General features: G+C 36.0%; 3 protein-coding genes across 4 annotated transcripts; 2 read left to right on the top strand and 1 right to left on the bottom strand.

Annotated features, from left to right (window-relative positions):
* Positions 1 to 774: 774 nt before the first annotated feature.
* On the bottom strand, positions 775 to 2216 carry LOC111777567 (aquaporin PIP2-7). Its single transcript, XM_023657227.1, has 3 exons — positions 1489 to 2216; positions 1257 to 1397; positions 775 to 1166 (listed from the first exon to the last, which is right to left on the bottom strand). The coding sequence occupies exons 1-3, from the start codon at positions 2089 to 2091 to the stop codon at positions 1053 to 1055; spliced, it is 858 nt and encodes a 285-aa protein (XP_023512995.1). The 5' UTR covers positions 2092 to 2216; the 3' UTR covers positions 775 to 1052.
* A 4949-nt stretch (positions 2217 to 7165) lies between these two features.
* LOC111777757 lies at positions 7166 to 7997 on the top strand. The gene has a single exon (XM_023657476.1). The coding sequence runs from the start codon at positions 7221 to 7223 to the stop codon at positions 7710 to 7712; it is 492 nt and encodes a 163-aa protein (XP_023513244.1). The 5' UTR covers positions 7166 to 7220; the 3' UTR covers positions 7713 to 7997.
* Positions 7998 to 10051: 2054 nt separating this feature from the next.
* Positions 10052 to 13261, top strand: LOC111776722 (double-stranded RNA-binding protein 2-like). Of its 2 annotated transcripts, XM_023656050.1 has the most exons (5): positions 10263 to 10348; positions 10438 to 10518; positions 10747 to 11163; positions 11643 to 11862; positions 12158 to 13261. In XM_023656050.1, exons 3-5 carry the CDS (start codon positions 11155 to 11157, stop codon positions 12952 to 12954), a joined length of 1026 nt encoding a protein of 341 aa, XP_023511818.1. In that variant the 5' UTR covers positions 10263 to 10348; positions 10438 to 10518; positions 10747 to 11154; the 3' UTR covers positions 12955 to 13261. The 2 variants fall into 2 exon arrangements, with proteins under 2 accessions (XP_023511816.1, XP_023511818.1); XM_023656048.1 differs by lacking the exon at positions 10747 to 11163 and having other exon boundaries at positions 10052 to 10518.
* The last annotated feature ends 3445 nt before the right edge of the window (positions 13262 to 16706 follow it).

The raw sequence follows: 16706 nt of genomic DNA, 5'->3' as shown, positions 1-16706 counted from the left end.
TCTACTTTGACTCAGACAATATTTGCTAGGAGTGAACTTGAGCGGTTACAGTCACCTTATCTACTTTGGCTTGAATTATTTCAACAAAAACTTCATATTCTCGAGAGTACTCTCACTCAGATACACGAACCACTGCAACTGTCGTCGAACATGGATATTGATTTTACAACATTACCCTCATCTCTAGTGTCTACCTACAAAACAAACGCCTTTTTTTTCATATAAGTGACAACGACTCCAGATAATTCCATAAAAGAAAACACGAAGATCAATAAATACTCGAAAAAAAAAAGGGAAAGAAAAAATATTTGAAACGCTATCACAATATAATAATATAATCATCACGCCAAATATAAAGTTTAAAGGTAGTTGGTAGGTCCTCTAAAAGGCAACTCTACCACTAAATTAGTTTAAATTATATTGCCCATTTTGTCATTACCCTAGCTCAATTAAACCATATAATATAACAGCTAGACCTCACCTACTAATAAAATGAAATCATAACCGGTTTAAAGATAAGATTATGTGACACATTTAGTGTATTAAAACTTAGCTTTATAACATTTTTGGGTATTATTATTATTATTATTATTATTATTTAATTTATTTAATTGATATATGGATAAGAATTCCAGAACCCACTACGACCTCCGCCACAAATTCCCGTCGATTCTAATCCATGTGCTGTCGTTTTCAAAGCTTGGATTTTTTAAGTGATCCTCTAAGCTCAAAATTAATACTTTTAATTATGATTATTAGCATTAAACAGAGATATTAATTATAATAAAGGGATTCTTTTATTAATAAAACAAAGGATAAGAACAAAACACGAAACAAAAGACGGCAAGGCAACAACGGTGGGAGTGGAAATATGTACAATTTCCAGTGCTAATAATTGATGTTCTTGATGAACTCCGGCGAGGCAGGGGAGGCTGGGACGAAGGCAGCGACAATTTGTGACATCCAATTCCACCGTCACTAATAATCATAATAAACAAGAACAAGAACAAGAACAAAAACAATACACAATCTTCTTAATTGAATAAGCTTTTTCAAGCGTTGCTTCTGAAGGATCCAAGAGCTTTAATGGCGCCAGCTCTGAGAACATACTGGTGGTAAATGGCAGCAATGGCAGCTCCGATGAATGGCCCAACCCAGAAAATCCACTGAAGAACACGAGAAACAAACAAAAACCCATTAATTATTTGACGATTACAGAGGAAAGAAGGTTTGAATTAGTGAAATTGATGGATTACTTGATCATCCCAGGCCTTCTCTGTGTTGAATATGACAGCAGCTCCGAAGCTTCTTGCTGGGTTAATACCAGTTCCGGTGATGGGGATTGTAGCCAAGTGAACCATGAACACTGCAAATCCAATTGGGAGTGGCGCCAAAACCTTAAAAAAAAAAACAGGGTATTGGTTAGTTGAAGAAGATAAGAACAGGGGAGGGTTTAAAAAACAGGGGTAGTGGGTTTGTTGTACATACAGGAACATGGGAATCTCTAGCGTTTCTCTTGGGATCAGTGGCGGAGAAGACAGTGTAAACAAGAACAAATGTACCGATGATTTCAGCTCCCAAACCAGTGCCTTTGTTGTAACCGTCGGCGAGCATATTAGCGCCGCCGTTATACCTAACATAGTAGGCGGACTGGAAGGCTTTGACCAAGCCACAGCCGCAGATAGCGCCGGCACATTGAGCAATGATGTACAACAAAGCCCGAACGAGGGACACCTTACGAGCTAAAAAGAGGCCGAAAGTGACAGCTGGGTTAATGTGGCCACCGGAGATACCGGCGGTGCAGTAAACGAGGATGAAGATCATGCCGCCGAAGGCCCAGGCGATGCCGAGGATTCCGACGCCGTTACATGGGTCTTTGGAGACGTTAGGGTCGCTTTGGTGGGAGTAGCCGATGACGGTCAAAACGGTGACGTAAAGGAAGAGGAGAGTAGCGATGAACTCGGCGATGGCGGCTCGGTAAAGGGACCATTTGGTGAGCTCGTCGGGGTCGATTAAAGGGGCGGGGGGTGGGTCTTGGTAGTCCTTGCCGTGGAATTCGCCTTGCTCGGCTGCTTCAACGTCCTTCGCCATGTTTGTCAGAGGTTTAGAAAGAGTAATCGGCGATGAATCGGGAAGTGTGGCGATGAGAATGGGACGAGGGGGGAAGGGTATTTAAGGACAAGGGAAGAAAGTACCAGAAGGAAGGAGACGGGGGATGGGTTATGAATTATGATTAGTGAAAGTTAATTATAATTAAATGTGTAATGTAATGTTTAGTGAGAGAGTGATGTGATAATGATAATGAAATTAAGCAAATAATAGGATTAATTATGTACCGCCCAAATGAGCTTGATTTCGCTTGCACTGGGCCCCACTTCCCGCCTCCAACGGCTCCTGATAGAGTTATTGTAAGGGTAAGATTGGAAATGGTCCCCTTACCGCCTTTTCTTTTTTTTCTTTTTATTATTATTTTTAACTATTCAATAAAGTCTTAAAATTCCATTATTTTAATTTTTTTTTTAATTTCATTCCAAATAATTTTAATAGAATTTTTTATAAAAAATTATTTTATTGAATTTATTAAAAAAAATATTATTATTATTATTATTATTTAGTCTTTTAAAAAAGAAAAGTCATCCGATTCAACGGCTATTTAGCTATCTTACAAAACCAATCCAACGGATCTTTGCTGTTTTACGCATGTCTTAATCACTCAGGGGCAAATTGGTAAATTTGCATCATCCCCGACCTCACGCTCACGAATATGGACATGAACGCAAAACATACAAACAAAACCCACTGCTTTATATATTTTAAATATGTTCTTTTGTTTTGTTTTTTGTTTTTTTTTTAATAAATAAATAACTAATTAAATATGGCATTCTAGCGCGATTTGGTTGTCATTTTATTTACTTTCTTACATATTATTTTTTTTATTAATTTATATTTTACCTTTTAACAATTTTTATTTCTAACTTCAATAAATATTTAAACGATGACATAATTATAAATTAAAATATTTGATAAATCATATAAATATTAAAAAAAATTATAAATTTTTATTCCTTCCAACATTATTATTAACTCGCCAAAAAATAATTAATATCAATTTTTATTACTTTTATTATTATTATTATTATTTAAAGAAATGACAGCAAATATAAATTTAATTAATTTATCGTAAATTATTTTAGGTGACGATTGGCCAGATAAACTTATCTGGAATGTGCACCTAATTTCCTATTTTCCATATTTTTTAATTATTTAATTCTATTGTTTTTAATTACCAATCATTTAGTCCAACCACTACTATACCTTATTTCAAATTTTCTATTTTTTTTTTAAAAATAATTTTATATGTTAACGATAATGAAGATATTATAAAGAAATTAATGTCTGGACTAAATTTTACGTAATTAAAATATCCACGTTTTAATGTGAATTTATATAATAAATATAATACATGATAATATTATATATTAAAATACATAAAATGAGCATTTAAAGCAACAGAAATTATAAGTTATCGTTGTTTTTAAATAATTAGAGAAATATTAATTTACATCCCTCCATTAATTATTTAAAGCTTTTTATTAATAATTTGGAGTGGTTTTCACTCCTAATTCTTTTTAAGGGTGTGGAAATCTCCCCTGGTAAATGCATTTAAAAACTGTGAGACTGACATCAATACGTAATGGGTTGAATCGGATAATATCTACTAGTTGTGGCATCGGGGTGTTACAAATGGATTAAAATCAAATATCGAGTAATGTGTCAGCGAGGACTCTGCCCCACCAAGGGAGGTGGATTATGAGGTCCCACTTTGATTAGAGCGTGGAAACCTCTCTCTAATAGACGTGTTTTAAAACCGTGAGACTTAACGGTGATACATAACGAGCCAAAATTGACAATATCTACTAGCAGTGAACTTGAGCGGCTACAAATGGTATCAAAGTCAGATATCAGGTAGTGTGCTAACAAGGACTAAAACCATGAGACTGACGACGATACGTAATGAACCAAAGCGAACAATATTTGCTTACCGTGAACTTTGGTTGTTACAAATGGTACTAGAGCCGAACATCGGATGATGTGTTAGTGATGATTTGAAATCTTATACATGCGAACGAGTGGTGTTAATATTTTAATATTTAATATACGACGAATTAAATTTTATAAACAGAGAGATTAAATAGACCATTAAAAAAAATAGAAACGTATTAAGAAATAAATAAAAATTATAATTGAACCTATACTATTTTTAAAGGGATTAATTTATGTAATTAAAAAAAGTTAATTTAGTTTGAAGTAATTGTCGAGAGACGTCACATAAATTAATTATTTTTTTATTTTTTTTTTATAACTGATTAAAATATTTAAATAATAATAATAATAAACCCTAAAAAGCTTCAAATATGTGGCAAATTCAATTATACAAACCGACTTTAATTTAAAATAATATATAATGAAATTGTTTAATTCGGAAAATGGAGCATCGCAGCCGCCCACTCGACAAATTCCACAAACTAAAACAATCTTATCCACAAATTAAATCAANCTTTTTTTTTTTTTTTTTTTTTTTTTTTTAAATGACGGGATTTGGCTTCATGCAAACGAAAAAATATGTGGGCTATAGAGCGACACGTGTCGTGTTATAATTCATTTTTAATATATATATTTGGTGGTAAAAATAGACGAAATTGAGTGTGACAGACATGGTCGGTTAGGTAAGTTTAGCAAATTAATTTTTTAATAATTAAATGGGCATAATAAATTCATTTTTAATTTTATTTTAAATCTTAAGAATTTGGCTAATTTCTGCACACTTCCATTAATTGTGTGAAATAACAACTTGATGCTCCAAGAATTGTGGAACAAAATTGGTAAGAATTTGTTATTTTTGAATTTATTTTTTTATTACCCTAATTAACTCGAGACTCCATTCATGAATGAACTAAGACAATATTAAAAATAAATTAGGCTGAAATGATCTATATTGATCTGTATATAACAAAAGTGACAGACATTGAAACAAAAAACTTTCAATTTCACTTATGTTTTTTATTCTTAACATGCTATCCGAGCATCATTCTTAGAAAATAATTTTTCTGGTTGTTCGTGGTTGTTCGAGACGGATCTTATCTTATATTCTCTGTTTCATGGCTTGGGTGCAAAGCATAAGTGTATGGCGAGCTGTAGTGATAGACGTTGTCGGACAGGGTCTTAGCATTCAAAATATGCTTGTTTGTGTCTGTGGCCGACAACAGCGTGGGTGTTGGGGCCTTGTTAATTCTAACCATCTGTGGCTGCAATCAGATCTTAGAAAATTTTCGGATTTGAAGCCTTTTAGAGATTCTTTCATGGCTATTAATGGCTGTGGGTTTTGTATATCTCCATGGGAAAAGATGGATGACTGTGTTAAACACGCCCGTTTGAGTCCTTCAATTTCTCTCTCGTATTATTTGTGTTCATTTTGATTGAGTGTGCGTATTGTGGAGCGATCCTAACAATGAGTTCGTATGAAAATTGTCTAGAAGCTATGAAAGAGGGATGATTAAAGATGCCCTGAACGGACTAATAGGAACGAAATTCTTCATTTAAATTAGAAATGGGGAGGGAGTGAAGAACATTTTTTCTCCGTCACATAAATTGGGCGGAGGACGAGATAAATAGAGATGGAGAACATTATATTCTGTCCCCATCTAACCCAACTCTTCACGAGTATGTATATATATATTAAAAAAATAAATTAGTTCATTTTTTAATTATAATATTTAAATTTATGTTGTAAATTTTTTTTTAATTGTTAAAGATTACGCTCTAATATTAAATTTTAAAATTTTAAAATAATAGTCCGTAAACATTATATATAATTGCTTCTAAAATTATTAATTTATTATGATTTTTACCATTTTTTAATATTATATTGAAAAATGAAAAATTTTAAAATAATTATTTTAAAAAAAGAAAAAAATTACTAGCGGGCATGGGAAACGGGTACAAATTTCTGGCTAAGAATTTCTACAAAATTAAATGAAAAATTTTGTGAGAATAAAAAATGAAATAGGTGGCAGGAACGGGGGACAGAAAAGACTTTCCATTTCGGCCTTATCTCGTAGACATCTATAGGGATGATAAGTAAAGGAATGGATCGAAAAAAATAAAATAAAATAAAATACAACTTAATATATAAAATTAATAGTTTTGAATTAAATTATCTAATTTGAAATTTAATAGATCAAATAGATGCAAGTAAACTATTGGGCTTCTTGAGGAACAGAGCCCAGGAAACCGAAAAGGTCCATTGTGTAGAGCTCTTAATGGGCCCAGGCCCAATTCAACAAAATTTTGGGCCTACATTGACGTTTAAGCCAGGCCTGAGAAAGTAAAGCCCATGAGGACATTAAAATTAAAAAGTAATAATTTTATCGTGAGATAACCAGAAATAACGAGATATTGAAAAATGGAGGGGATATTTTGGGGTTGTCATTTGTGAGAGGACAAGAGGGTAACGAGGCCAGCTGGCAAGCAAACGCACGAGATCCAAGCGTGGGGCCTACATCACGTGCAATCATACTTCTTCCATCGCCTACAATAGAATATCGCCACGTGTTCTTTTGGACTTAATATTAAAAAATAAAATAAAATTATCCAATTGAAAATCTCCCCTCTTGCTTTAACTTTCCTCTTTATCCAAATCTCAAGCTTTGAAAAGAAAGTAAATAATCCAACTCACGTCGCGACAAAAATTGACTCCAGCCATTTTCCTCTTCCCAAAATACCCCTCTCCCCGACCCATCCGAGTTACGTGACACAATAGGCTAGGCTTAATCTCCACCTCATACGTGGCTATTATCGATGCCATTCATTTACATGTCGGTTGACACCGACGAGCTGTCCTTCCCCGATTATCATGGGGTGCGATTCACAGAATCCTTTATTGAGCATTATGAGTGGATAATTGAAATATCCAACATGGCATTTGCATGAAAATCGCAGGGAGTTTTTGGTAAATTCATACGTACAACTGAATAGTGAAAAATAATAAAGCCTTATCCATTATCAGTAATGAAAACCCCGTGGGCCCCACCGTTGTCTCTCCTCACCCCAAAGGCTTTATAAAAAGGGCTTACCCAAATGTAATCTGAACCCCAACGATTTGGGTGTTTGATTAGAGAAATTCGTTTTTTTTTTTTAAAAAAAAACAGCCGTTGATTCTCATGGCGACCGGAAAAAGCTGTTACGGTCGCTCCGACTACCGGTTTCTCACCGGCCACCACCGCCGCCCGCATTCGTTCACGTCGGAGTTGTCGTTTGAATTCAACGAATCGGACATTTTCAACCCCGGTGGTTCGGAGTCTCCGGAGAGGCGGAAATCTCCAACTCCGGCGGCGTCGATATCGAAGAAAGGTTCGTCGAAACGGGGGGAGGGCGGCGGCGGAGGTGGAGCGTCGTCGCTGCCGGTGAATATTCCGGATTGGTCGAAGATTCTGAAGGAGGAGTATAGAGAGGAGCGGAGTTCGGAATACGAGGGCGATTTGGAGGAGGAAAGCGACGGCGACGAGGAAATGAGAGTACCGCCTCACGAGTTTTTGGCGAGGTCGAGAACGGCGTCGTTTTCGGTGCAGGAAGGAATTGGGAGGACGTTGAAAGGGAGAGATCTGAGTAGGGTCCGAAATGCAATTTGGGAAAAAACTGGGTTCCAGGATTGAAATATCTTAGAAATAAACCAAACCATCACAATTTTACGACATGTAGTTTTAGCACGTAAAACAAAACAAAAACTGGGAAAGGAAGGATTTCTCCGACGCGTCGTCTTCTTCGTTTTACTTTTTTTTCTTTTTTTTTAAATTTTTTTTTTATTTTAATTTTCACGTTTGCCATATTGGCGTAGCTGGCGAGTTTCTGGGAAATGGATGTTTCATTAATGGGTGTAGTATTAAGCAAAATATATCTTTTTCCTCATATTCTAAAAATAAAAATAACCTTTTAATAAATATTATTCTTGTGTTTTAGTTTTTAAAATACTATTAAATTAACTCGATAAATTCACTTATCTTGTATCACGTGTCACAAAATGATTTCTTTCATTAAGCTAAATGGGGTCCGAGATCATGATCACATTCACCGTCTTCAATCACTACCCAGTCCTATCTTAATTTTATATATAAATACAGATAAAATTAACTGATATATTGTAATATTAAAAATTATATAAATATTATTAGATTTATTATTATGTTTTGTATTTTTCATTTAACCTTATATTAAAAAAATATAAAATACTTTGAATATATATATATATTATTATTATTATTTAAATGTATAAAGAAAAATTCCCACAAAAATGAAAAATTATAGTCGTCACCCTTTTCATGAATATCTTTAAATATAAATAAGAGGTAGATAAAAGGAAAAAGTTGACGTGGCTGGTGACTTGTTGATTGAGTAGATGACGTGGAAAAAGGAGACCACGTGGCATAAAGAACAAACGCTACCCATTAAAAAAAATTCGAAAATAAAAACTTTTTGCCATCTTTAACTCCGAAATGAAATGGATTCCAGGATCTCCGTCGGCCAACTCTAGCAGTTCTTCAGCACCAACACCGCCGCCGCCACCGCCGCCGCAAATTTCATCTGCAACCAACTCACCACCACCCTTTAAGTATGGGTTTTTGTAGTCGCTGTCATCAGAACCACCGGAGACTCCATCGCCGATTTGATATATATATATATATATATATAAGAAAAGGCCTCAAAATGGCCCTTTGGCGTACCTAAAGGCCGTTAATAATATGATTGTAATAAACCGAATATATATATATATATATTTATTTATTTATTTATTTACATATATATATATATATTATATATATATATATATTTCAATTATGTGTCACAATCTTTCAATTATATTTCCCATAAATTTTCTCTTTTTTTATTTTATTTTATTTTTCTTATTTAATTACATAACTTTGAAACTATAATATGGTTTATGTGGTTTATAAATTGACAATTGATTACTAATTCATTTTCAAAACAAAAGAGAGGCCCAGTAGGCCCAAATCCTGAAGGCTATGTGGACCACAAGCCCAAGTCGTTGAATTATGGGCCTATCACAGATTGGCCCAAATAGCTGTCGCCTGGGCTCCTTTTATATTCTTTTGACAATTATGTCCTTCACGGTGCACGATGAAACTTGGGTGAAACTAAGTGGAGGTCCGAACCGACTGATGTTGAAGAATCAGCGTATAAGTTGTGGTTAGGAGTGAAATGCCACTCAAACCCAGAGCTAGCTGGTTCTCCCCAAAATGAGTTGAGGCGCAGCAGTTGACTGGATATCTAGGGGTAAAGCACTGTTTCAGTGCGGGCGGCGAGAGCAGTACCAAAAGGCCTGAACCCATAGCTAGCTGGTTCTCCCCCGAAGTGCGTTGAGGCGCAACAATTGACTGGAAATCTAGAGGTAAAACACTGTTTTGGTGCGGGCCGTGAGAGCAATACCAAAGGCCTCTCCACAATGGTAATGATATTGTCCACTTTGAATATAAAAGTGATCGTGACTTTGCTTTAGGCTTCCCCAAAAGGCCTCATATCAATGGAGAGAGTATTACTTGATTATAAACCTATGATCATTCCCTAAATTAGCCGATGACTTTCATCCAACACTTCCCACATTCGAAAAAACGCCAACGCAACGAGAAACCAACCACTAGTAACAAAGCGAATATAAGGTATCGAGAGGGCTGTCGCAATCAAGTGCACTTAGACAAAAAGGTGTGATCGAGACGAGGTGCTTTCAAATTAATCTTAGCTTTGTTTTTTTTAATGAAAAGATTAAAAGAAACTCAATTAAGCTTATAGTTTACTTAATCATGAATCTTTAGTGAGAAGGTTCGTAAATCTAGTAAGAGCCCGTAATTAATTATAATAAACTATTTTTAATTAATTATGAAAATTGAAAAAATAAAAAATAAAAAATGGAAGAGATCACATCCCATGCAGTTGACTGAGAGCAACAATAAATTCTCAATCTCTTAACTATTTTGTTTTTTGCTTTTATTTTTATTTATTTTTTATCGAATGACAAATCAATTACCCACTCGCTTTCGCTCCAAATTTTACTCCAATTTCTCTCTCTGGCCGATGAAATCCTCTCCATCGTCCTACTTCACTCTCCGGCGACCACTGAGGCGGTCAGTTTACCTCTTCCGCCTCTGCCTACCGTTTCTATAGGTGATTGGCGGCGGGAAGGGAGCTGAAATCGGAGGCGAAATGTACAAGAACCAGCTCCAAGAGTTGGCGCAGAGGAGTTGCTTTAATCTTCCTTCTTATTCGTCTGTTAGGGAAGGTCCTGACCATGCTCCGAGGTTCAAGGCCTCCGTTAACTTTAATGGCGAGGTTTTTGAAAGCCCTAACCATTGTCCTACTCTCCGGCAGGCGGAGCACTCGGCGGCTGAGGTTGCTCTCAATTCCCTTGCGAATCGCGGTCCATCTCACTCGCTTGCTGCTCGGATCCTGGTGCGTATTCTCGCTAATTCATTGTTCTGAATAAGTTCCTGTTGTTGTTGCGAGTATTTTGTTTTACTGTATGTTGGATTGAACTTTTATTGTTCTTCTTGATCTTCTTTTCTCAATGATCAGTAACTTTTACGAACTAGAATAGATTGCGTCGCTTGACATTTTTCCGCGCCATATGCGAGTTCCATGTCTCATTTCCTTTGCTGGTCTTTAAACCTATTATCGCAGATCAAAATCTGCTAGAATTGGAATTTCGATACTTCGTGCAGCGTAAGTTGGTTTGATTTCCTTCGATTCCTGAGTACGGCTTCACCGTACGCAGCGGTGACGCCTGAACGTTCCGGCTTGCGACCTCTATCGGTCGGAGTGGAGTCGGCGATTACGATAACCTGGCTTTTTCATGATGCAAAATTACATAAACACCCTTACCTTTTCCCCTTCTTTCCTCTAATGGCTGAGCGGATTCCTAACGCAGTTGTTTTTTTCTGACGAAGCCGACTACTGTAGACTTTAAATTCAAGAAACAGAGTATATTTTAGGAAAGTTACTGACGGAAGCCCTCAACATTGATGGCTACCTGGGTTTGTTTTGTCGTTATCAATATCACTACGGGACCAGTTGCGTGCGGGATTTTCTATGGGGATGGTTGGTAATATTAAATTTGCTTGATGCAGTGTATTCAGTGGCCGAAATTTTAGCTTTGTAGCTTTAAATTACTGAAATCTCGAGAGGAAAGTAATTAAGAATTTATGTTTTAACTTGTCCTATTAGCTTTTTCTTTATACGTCCCTGAAAGCCTCTGTATGCGCTGCTCAAGTTGATGGCTGTTGAAGTTTATCGTTCTATGATGTCAATTCTGTATTGTTTGTTGAGGATTGTTAGGGAGGAGTTCACGTTGGCTAATTTAGGGAATGATCATGGGTATATCCGTAAGAAATACGTCTCCATTGGTATGAGTTCTTTTGGGAAACCAAAAAGTAAAGCCATGAGAGCTTATGCTCAAAGTGGACAATATCATACTATTGTGGAGAGTCGTAATTCCTAACATGTGTTGTTATCTGAATTTATTCATATGTGAACACAGGCCTTTTGGTTTAATGACTAAGTAATATCATTATGATCAGGACGAAACAGGGGTTTACAAGAACCTCTTGCAGGAAATTGCCCAGAGAGTCGGGGCTCCGTTGCCACAATATACAACAGTCAGATCAGGACTTGGGCATTTGCCTGTTTTTACGGGGTCTATAGAATTGGCTGGAATCACGTTCATTGGGGAACCTGCCAAAAATAAGAAACAGGCAGAGAAGAATGCAGCCTTGGCAGCTTGGTCATCTTTGAAACAATGTGAGTTTGTTTTTTGAATTCTTCTTCCTGAAAATTTAAAACCATCGTAAAAGATCATGTAGCTAGCAGAAAATGTTATACATTGTCATTTTCTATGACAGCCCTCATCCCCCTGATTCAATTTTTCTCAGCAGTTTTTAAGATTCTTATTTAATGAACTTAGTGTGCTTTAATTTGGATATTACATGGATCTTGATCATCTTTGGAAGAAGAATTTGGCATTGGATTCTCATTAATATATTGATTGTCTGTCATTAAACATGTGGATGATTTGTAGTATGTTTCCTCTATCCAGTGGCAAAAGAAGCGGCAAGTTCATCAGCAGTTGAAAGCAGCGACGAGCCCGAGCAAGTTATGATAGCTCGGGCACTATCAAACTATTGTTTAAAGGAGAAAACGTTCAGGACTAACTCAAATGCCCCAATGCCATTCCCAAAAAAACTTTCATTTCAAACTCCAAGAGCAACCAGTCAGCAACCTCCCCCTGCAACCACATCGAAAATTCTCCCTTTCATTTGCCAAAAACCAGTTCCTCGAAGCAGACTACCACCAACGAAAAACAACAGCACTACGTTACCATCACATCCTCTTACAGCCTGTGGGAGTCATCCTCAAAGGTTCCCGGCACCTGGAGCCGTTCCTTATGTCCCGATTCAACAATATAGGATGCCTTGTCGGGGAATTGTACTACCTGTGACTATAAGAACTGCTGTGCCTGTTTACTCTGCATCACCATGCCCACAACCCCTGAAGGCACCCTCCCAGATGCGACCTTCCCAACCCATTCGAATTGCCCCTCCTGTCTCTATTAGACAAGCCATTCCAGTTTTTGCTGCTCCTCCACCATTGTCAAGAAAGGAACTCTCTGCTCTTTCCAAAGGAGATTCTCCCACTGTCCCTAAACAAGATCCTCCAACCATTGCTACTGAGGATTCTGCCGATACCCTGATAGCAGATCATTCAGTTGCTTCCACTCCAGTCTCGCTCACGGTGCCTCCTAATCAAGTACCAGAAACTCAGAACACAAGAGCAATCAATTTGGATGAAGAAACCAAAACACTTCAAAATCTGAAACAGCCCATAATCCAATAGATTGTCATGTTTACCATATGATGTGATAATCTCAAATCATCTAATGTTATTAGATTAATGTTCTGTTTTAGTCTCCTTTGTAATGTCTCGACAGTTTTGTGTTTGCCATATATGACCAAATAGTTAGCCTTAAGGTAAACGAGTGAGTATCCACAGCCGAATGTTAATTCTGAAGTCGTTCGCCTTTTGCCATTTGCCAAAAGATTTAAGTCATTCATTCACAACTTCTCAGTTTCCTTGATTTTGCAGGTTCTAAAAGCCAAGGCAAGTGTTAGAATTGTTGAAAATGATTAAGTGGGTTGAGCTCCATATCTCTTCCAGGTATTTTCTTTTACAATCTTACATTGTTTTTTCATCACTTCTCCATCTTTCTGTCTATTCTATTGGGAAGGAAGACGTGGAACGAAGGGTCTTAATTCTTAAACACAAAAACATATTGAAAGATACAAAATCATGAAACCAACCAGCAATAAGGTTAAGATTAAAATATCATTACATTATATTCTTAGTCTTAGTCTAAAGCATTGAAAGCTGTCTGAAAGTAGAGGATGATAGGGAGTATGGATTTCTCATCCAGACGGAATAAAACACAATAATTTCACCCTCCAAATCACAACTGTAAACATTCGAAGCCTAAAACATTGACCTAATTCTAGTTTGTTATTACCATATTTTACCTCTTTTTTTTTTGTCTACGTACTTCCCAAATAAGGACAAGATGGTTGGGACTAAACTAGAACAAAGAAGATCAGTGTGATATAGCGCAATCCTATCTAGTTATTTGCAAAAACACATAGTTCTGATCTGATATTAATCCCAAAAACTTTCAACAATCAACTTAATTACTCATAACATTCATCATTAAGATCAGTATTAAAATGCAAAACAAGAAAGTGATTAATCATAACTGTGACCCACGATGGGAAATTTGGATCCAATACATGAATCAGCAAAATGGGTTTTCAATTGTCAAGTGTCATATCAAATTCGGTGGAAAAAGAATTGGCATGAACTACTTTTTTGTTTTTGTACTATTGTTGAAAACATTCTAATTGCCCAGGATGGTAATCTTCAACACCCATAATTGATGGGAGTTTTGTAGGGTTTCTTCAGGTTAAAATATTGGAAGCAAACAAACAGACTAACAATTCTACTCTTGAAAATTCACCTCAAGAATCACTTGAAAAACACGTCGAAACACTTTTAGATGAACAATATCTAAAAACAACATTTTCAAAAGTGATTTTGATCCCATTGCTAATTGTGGGGGAGATTGAAAACAGGTATCAATCAAGTCTGAGCTTAAGAAGGAAGGAAAGTAAAGGGTGTGGTGTGTAAAAGAAGAGGGAAATGAAGAATGGAGAGTGAAATAAAAGATGGGTTAATTTGGTAGAGCAATTCCCCCAACCACCAATCTCTATCCATTGAGTTTTTACTTTATATAGTGAAAACAACAGAGGCCTGAAATGGGGAATATGATTAGGGGCATTGGCCAAGTTTGATCTTTTTAGAGCCTCTAAAAAACAATAGTTGTGTTGTGATAAAAGTGTGGCAAAGAAGCAAAGTTAGAAGAGTGGGACCAATTCTCCACTAATATTATTCCTTTCCTATGACAAAAGCAATGGCTTCACCCAAAAGGAGATGGAACCCTCCACCATATCTCTCTCTCTCTCTCTCTCTCTCTCTCTTATATTATATGTTTTGTGTTGAAACAGAAAAGCACAGAAAAGTGAACAAAAGATGAAGGAAGGATTATAAGGGTGGGGCGAAGGGGGAGGGGACAAAGTGGAAGAATGTTAATCCCATAACCTAAAGTTTTGTAAAGCAAAATATACCCATTTGACTTTCTCCTTGCTTTTCCTTTTCCCTTCCCCTACTCAAAACACTTTATTTATTTTACTTCATTAATATGATTCCTAATCTCCCTTCCCACTTTTAATCTTTAAGTCAGACTTGGATTGAATACTGCTTTCCATAGAATTCTTATAGGTATCTACGAGATCGGGTATGAAATTCTGTTTACTCGCTTTAGTCTGAGTATCTGTTTCCATCCCTTTATTGGTAGGATTCAAAATCCATTATTTTACATATCCATACGATTGAGTTGTTGAGTTTGTCGTTCTTATTGCTTTTGAGAAGGAAGGATTTGGATTAAGAGGATTAAGAAAATCCTACTGATTGCAACTTTCTCCAAATCTTTCTCCAAATCTCCAGGAAAAACATGAAAAAAAAGAGGTTGGAACTATACAATCCCTCTATCACTCTAGAACGAAAGTAACTTAGAGAGTCATTTCATTTAAGGCGAGCATGTGTGGTTAATGGTTATGGGAGTAGACACAAATGTTCGGGTGTTCGAGCCAAATGGTCATACGACAACTTCACTTATCAGATCAATACTAGTCGTCCATCCCAAAATCAAATGGAACAAGTAAAAGATCTCTCTATTACTTTAGGAAGAGGATCTAGATAGTTTGTTCGACAAACTACATGGACAAGTAGACGTTCCTTCCTTATAAAGTAACAGCCTCATCCGAAAAAAACTTGAATTTTTCCAAAAGCTGCTTCGTTTTTTTTCCTAACCATTTCTAAAATATTCCATTTATTACTATCATACTTCCCACGGTGTACTTAGCCTCATCCCTTTTTTGACAAACTATTCTAAATGATACGAATTAGAAAGAGGTAAGTTCTTTAAGATTGGAGATGAGAGTAAACAAATGGAATGTCAAGCAAGGTGGTTAGGTTAATTGAGAGAAGTGGGGAGCACGTGAGGTTACTTTTTGCGCGTGCCAAAAGGGTAGGGGATGGAAAAAAAAAAATACATGGCAACCCATTATTTCATATTAATTTATTCCCATATAAAAAAAAAATATATATATATATTTAAAAAAATAAAAAATAAAAACTGAAGATTTGAGATTGTGGACCAATTTCGCCTTTATTTTAATTAAATAATAATAAGAATAATAAAAATATAAGGAATGTTGGTCTGGAATTATGAAACCGCCTTCAAACTCCGCATATTTTCGTCTTTATTGGGTTAGGGATTTGGCCTTGATGTTCCCAAGAATTCACGGTTTTGCCACTCGCCCTTAGAATATTCTTATTCTTTTCTTTTTCTTTTTAATTTAAGAGATTTTGTAGATAAAGTTATAAGATTTAATACCCAAAAGAAAAAGGGGAGAAATTTTGAAAGTGGACTCAAAGTCTAAGGTGGTGTTGTCACACTTTGTACTCATCCAATTAGGTTATACCTTAAACTTAGGCTTCTACAACCCTATCCTCTTTAAACAAATTGAATTCATAAAATTATTACATTTTAAATATATTTTTTTATTTTATTTTTTATTATTATTAATTTTTTTTTTACTAGCTTTTGTAACAGTCAAGTCCACCGATAGCTTATATTGTCCCCTTTGGACTTCCCTTTCAAATTTCCACATCTTTATAATAAATGCTTCGTTCCTCTCTCTAACCGATATGTGATGTCACAATCCACCCTTTGGAGACCCAATGTCCCCTACTGGTACACTGTTCAGTGTCTGGCTTTGATACAATTTGTAACAGCCTAGACCTACAGCTAACAGATATTTTAGACTTTTCATTTCGGGTTTTCTCTCAAGATTGTAAAAACGCGTTTGCTAGAGAGAGGAAACCCGAAAGAAAAAGCAAAAGATGATAATATCGGTTAGTGATGGATTTGGCTATTGCAACTTTAGTCTTGATTTTTTGTCTACGTCCTATATGTTTTC

The sequence above is a fragment of the Cucurbita pepo genome, chromosome LG16 (genome assembly GCF_002806865.2).
Source record: "Cucurbita pepo subsp. pepo cultivar mu-cu-16 chromosome LG16, ASM280686v2, whole genome shotgun sequence".
NCBI classification, from domain to species: Eukaryota; Viridiplantae; Streptophyta; class Magnoliopsida; order Cucurbitales; family Cucurbitaceae; genus Cucurbita; species Cucurbita pepo.
Note: the sequence above shows the minus strand (reverse complement) of the source record. Positions and strands in the feature narration are given on the sequence as shown.

Bases quoted from the DNA above. Each gene is read 5' to 3' on its own strand.
- LOC111777567 (XM_023657227.1), bottom strand. From the start codon at position 2,091: ATGGCGAAGGACGTTGAAGCAGCCGAGCAAGGCGAATTCCACGGCAAG. The intron at 1,398-1,488 runs GTATGTACAACA...TTTTTTTTTAAG, and splicing joins CTAGAGATTCCCATGTTCCT to GTTTTGGCGCCACTCCCAAT. The intron at 1,167-1,256 runs GTAATCCATCAA...CGTGTTCTTCAG, and splicing joins AGAAGGCCTGGGATGATCAA to TGGATTTTCTGGGTTGGGCC.
- LOC111777757 (XM_023657476.1), top strand. From the start codon at position 7,221: ATGGCGACCGGAAAAAGCTGTTACGGTCGCTCCGACTACCGGTTTCTC.
- LOC111776722 (XM_023656048.1), top strand. From the start codon at position 10,273: ATGTACAAGAACCAGCTCCAAGAGTTGGCGCAGAGGAGTTGCTTTAAT. The intron at 10,519-11,642 runs GTGCGTATTCTC...CATTATGATCAG, and splicing joins CGCTTGCTGCTCGGATCCTG to GACGAAACAGGGGTTTACAA. The intron at 11,863-12,157 runs GTGAGTTTGTTT...TCCTCTATCCAG, and splicing joins TTGGTCATCTTTGAAACAAT to TGGCAAAAGAAGCGGCAAGT.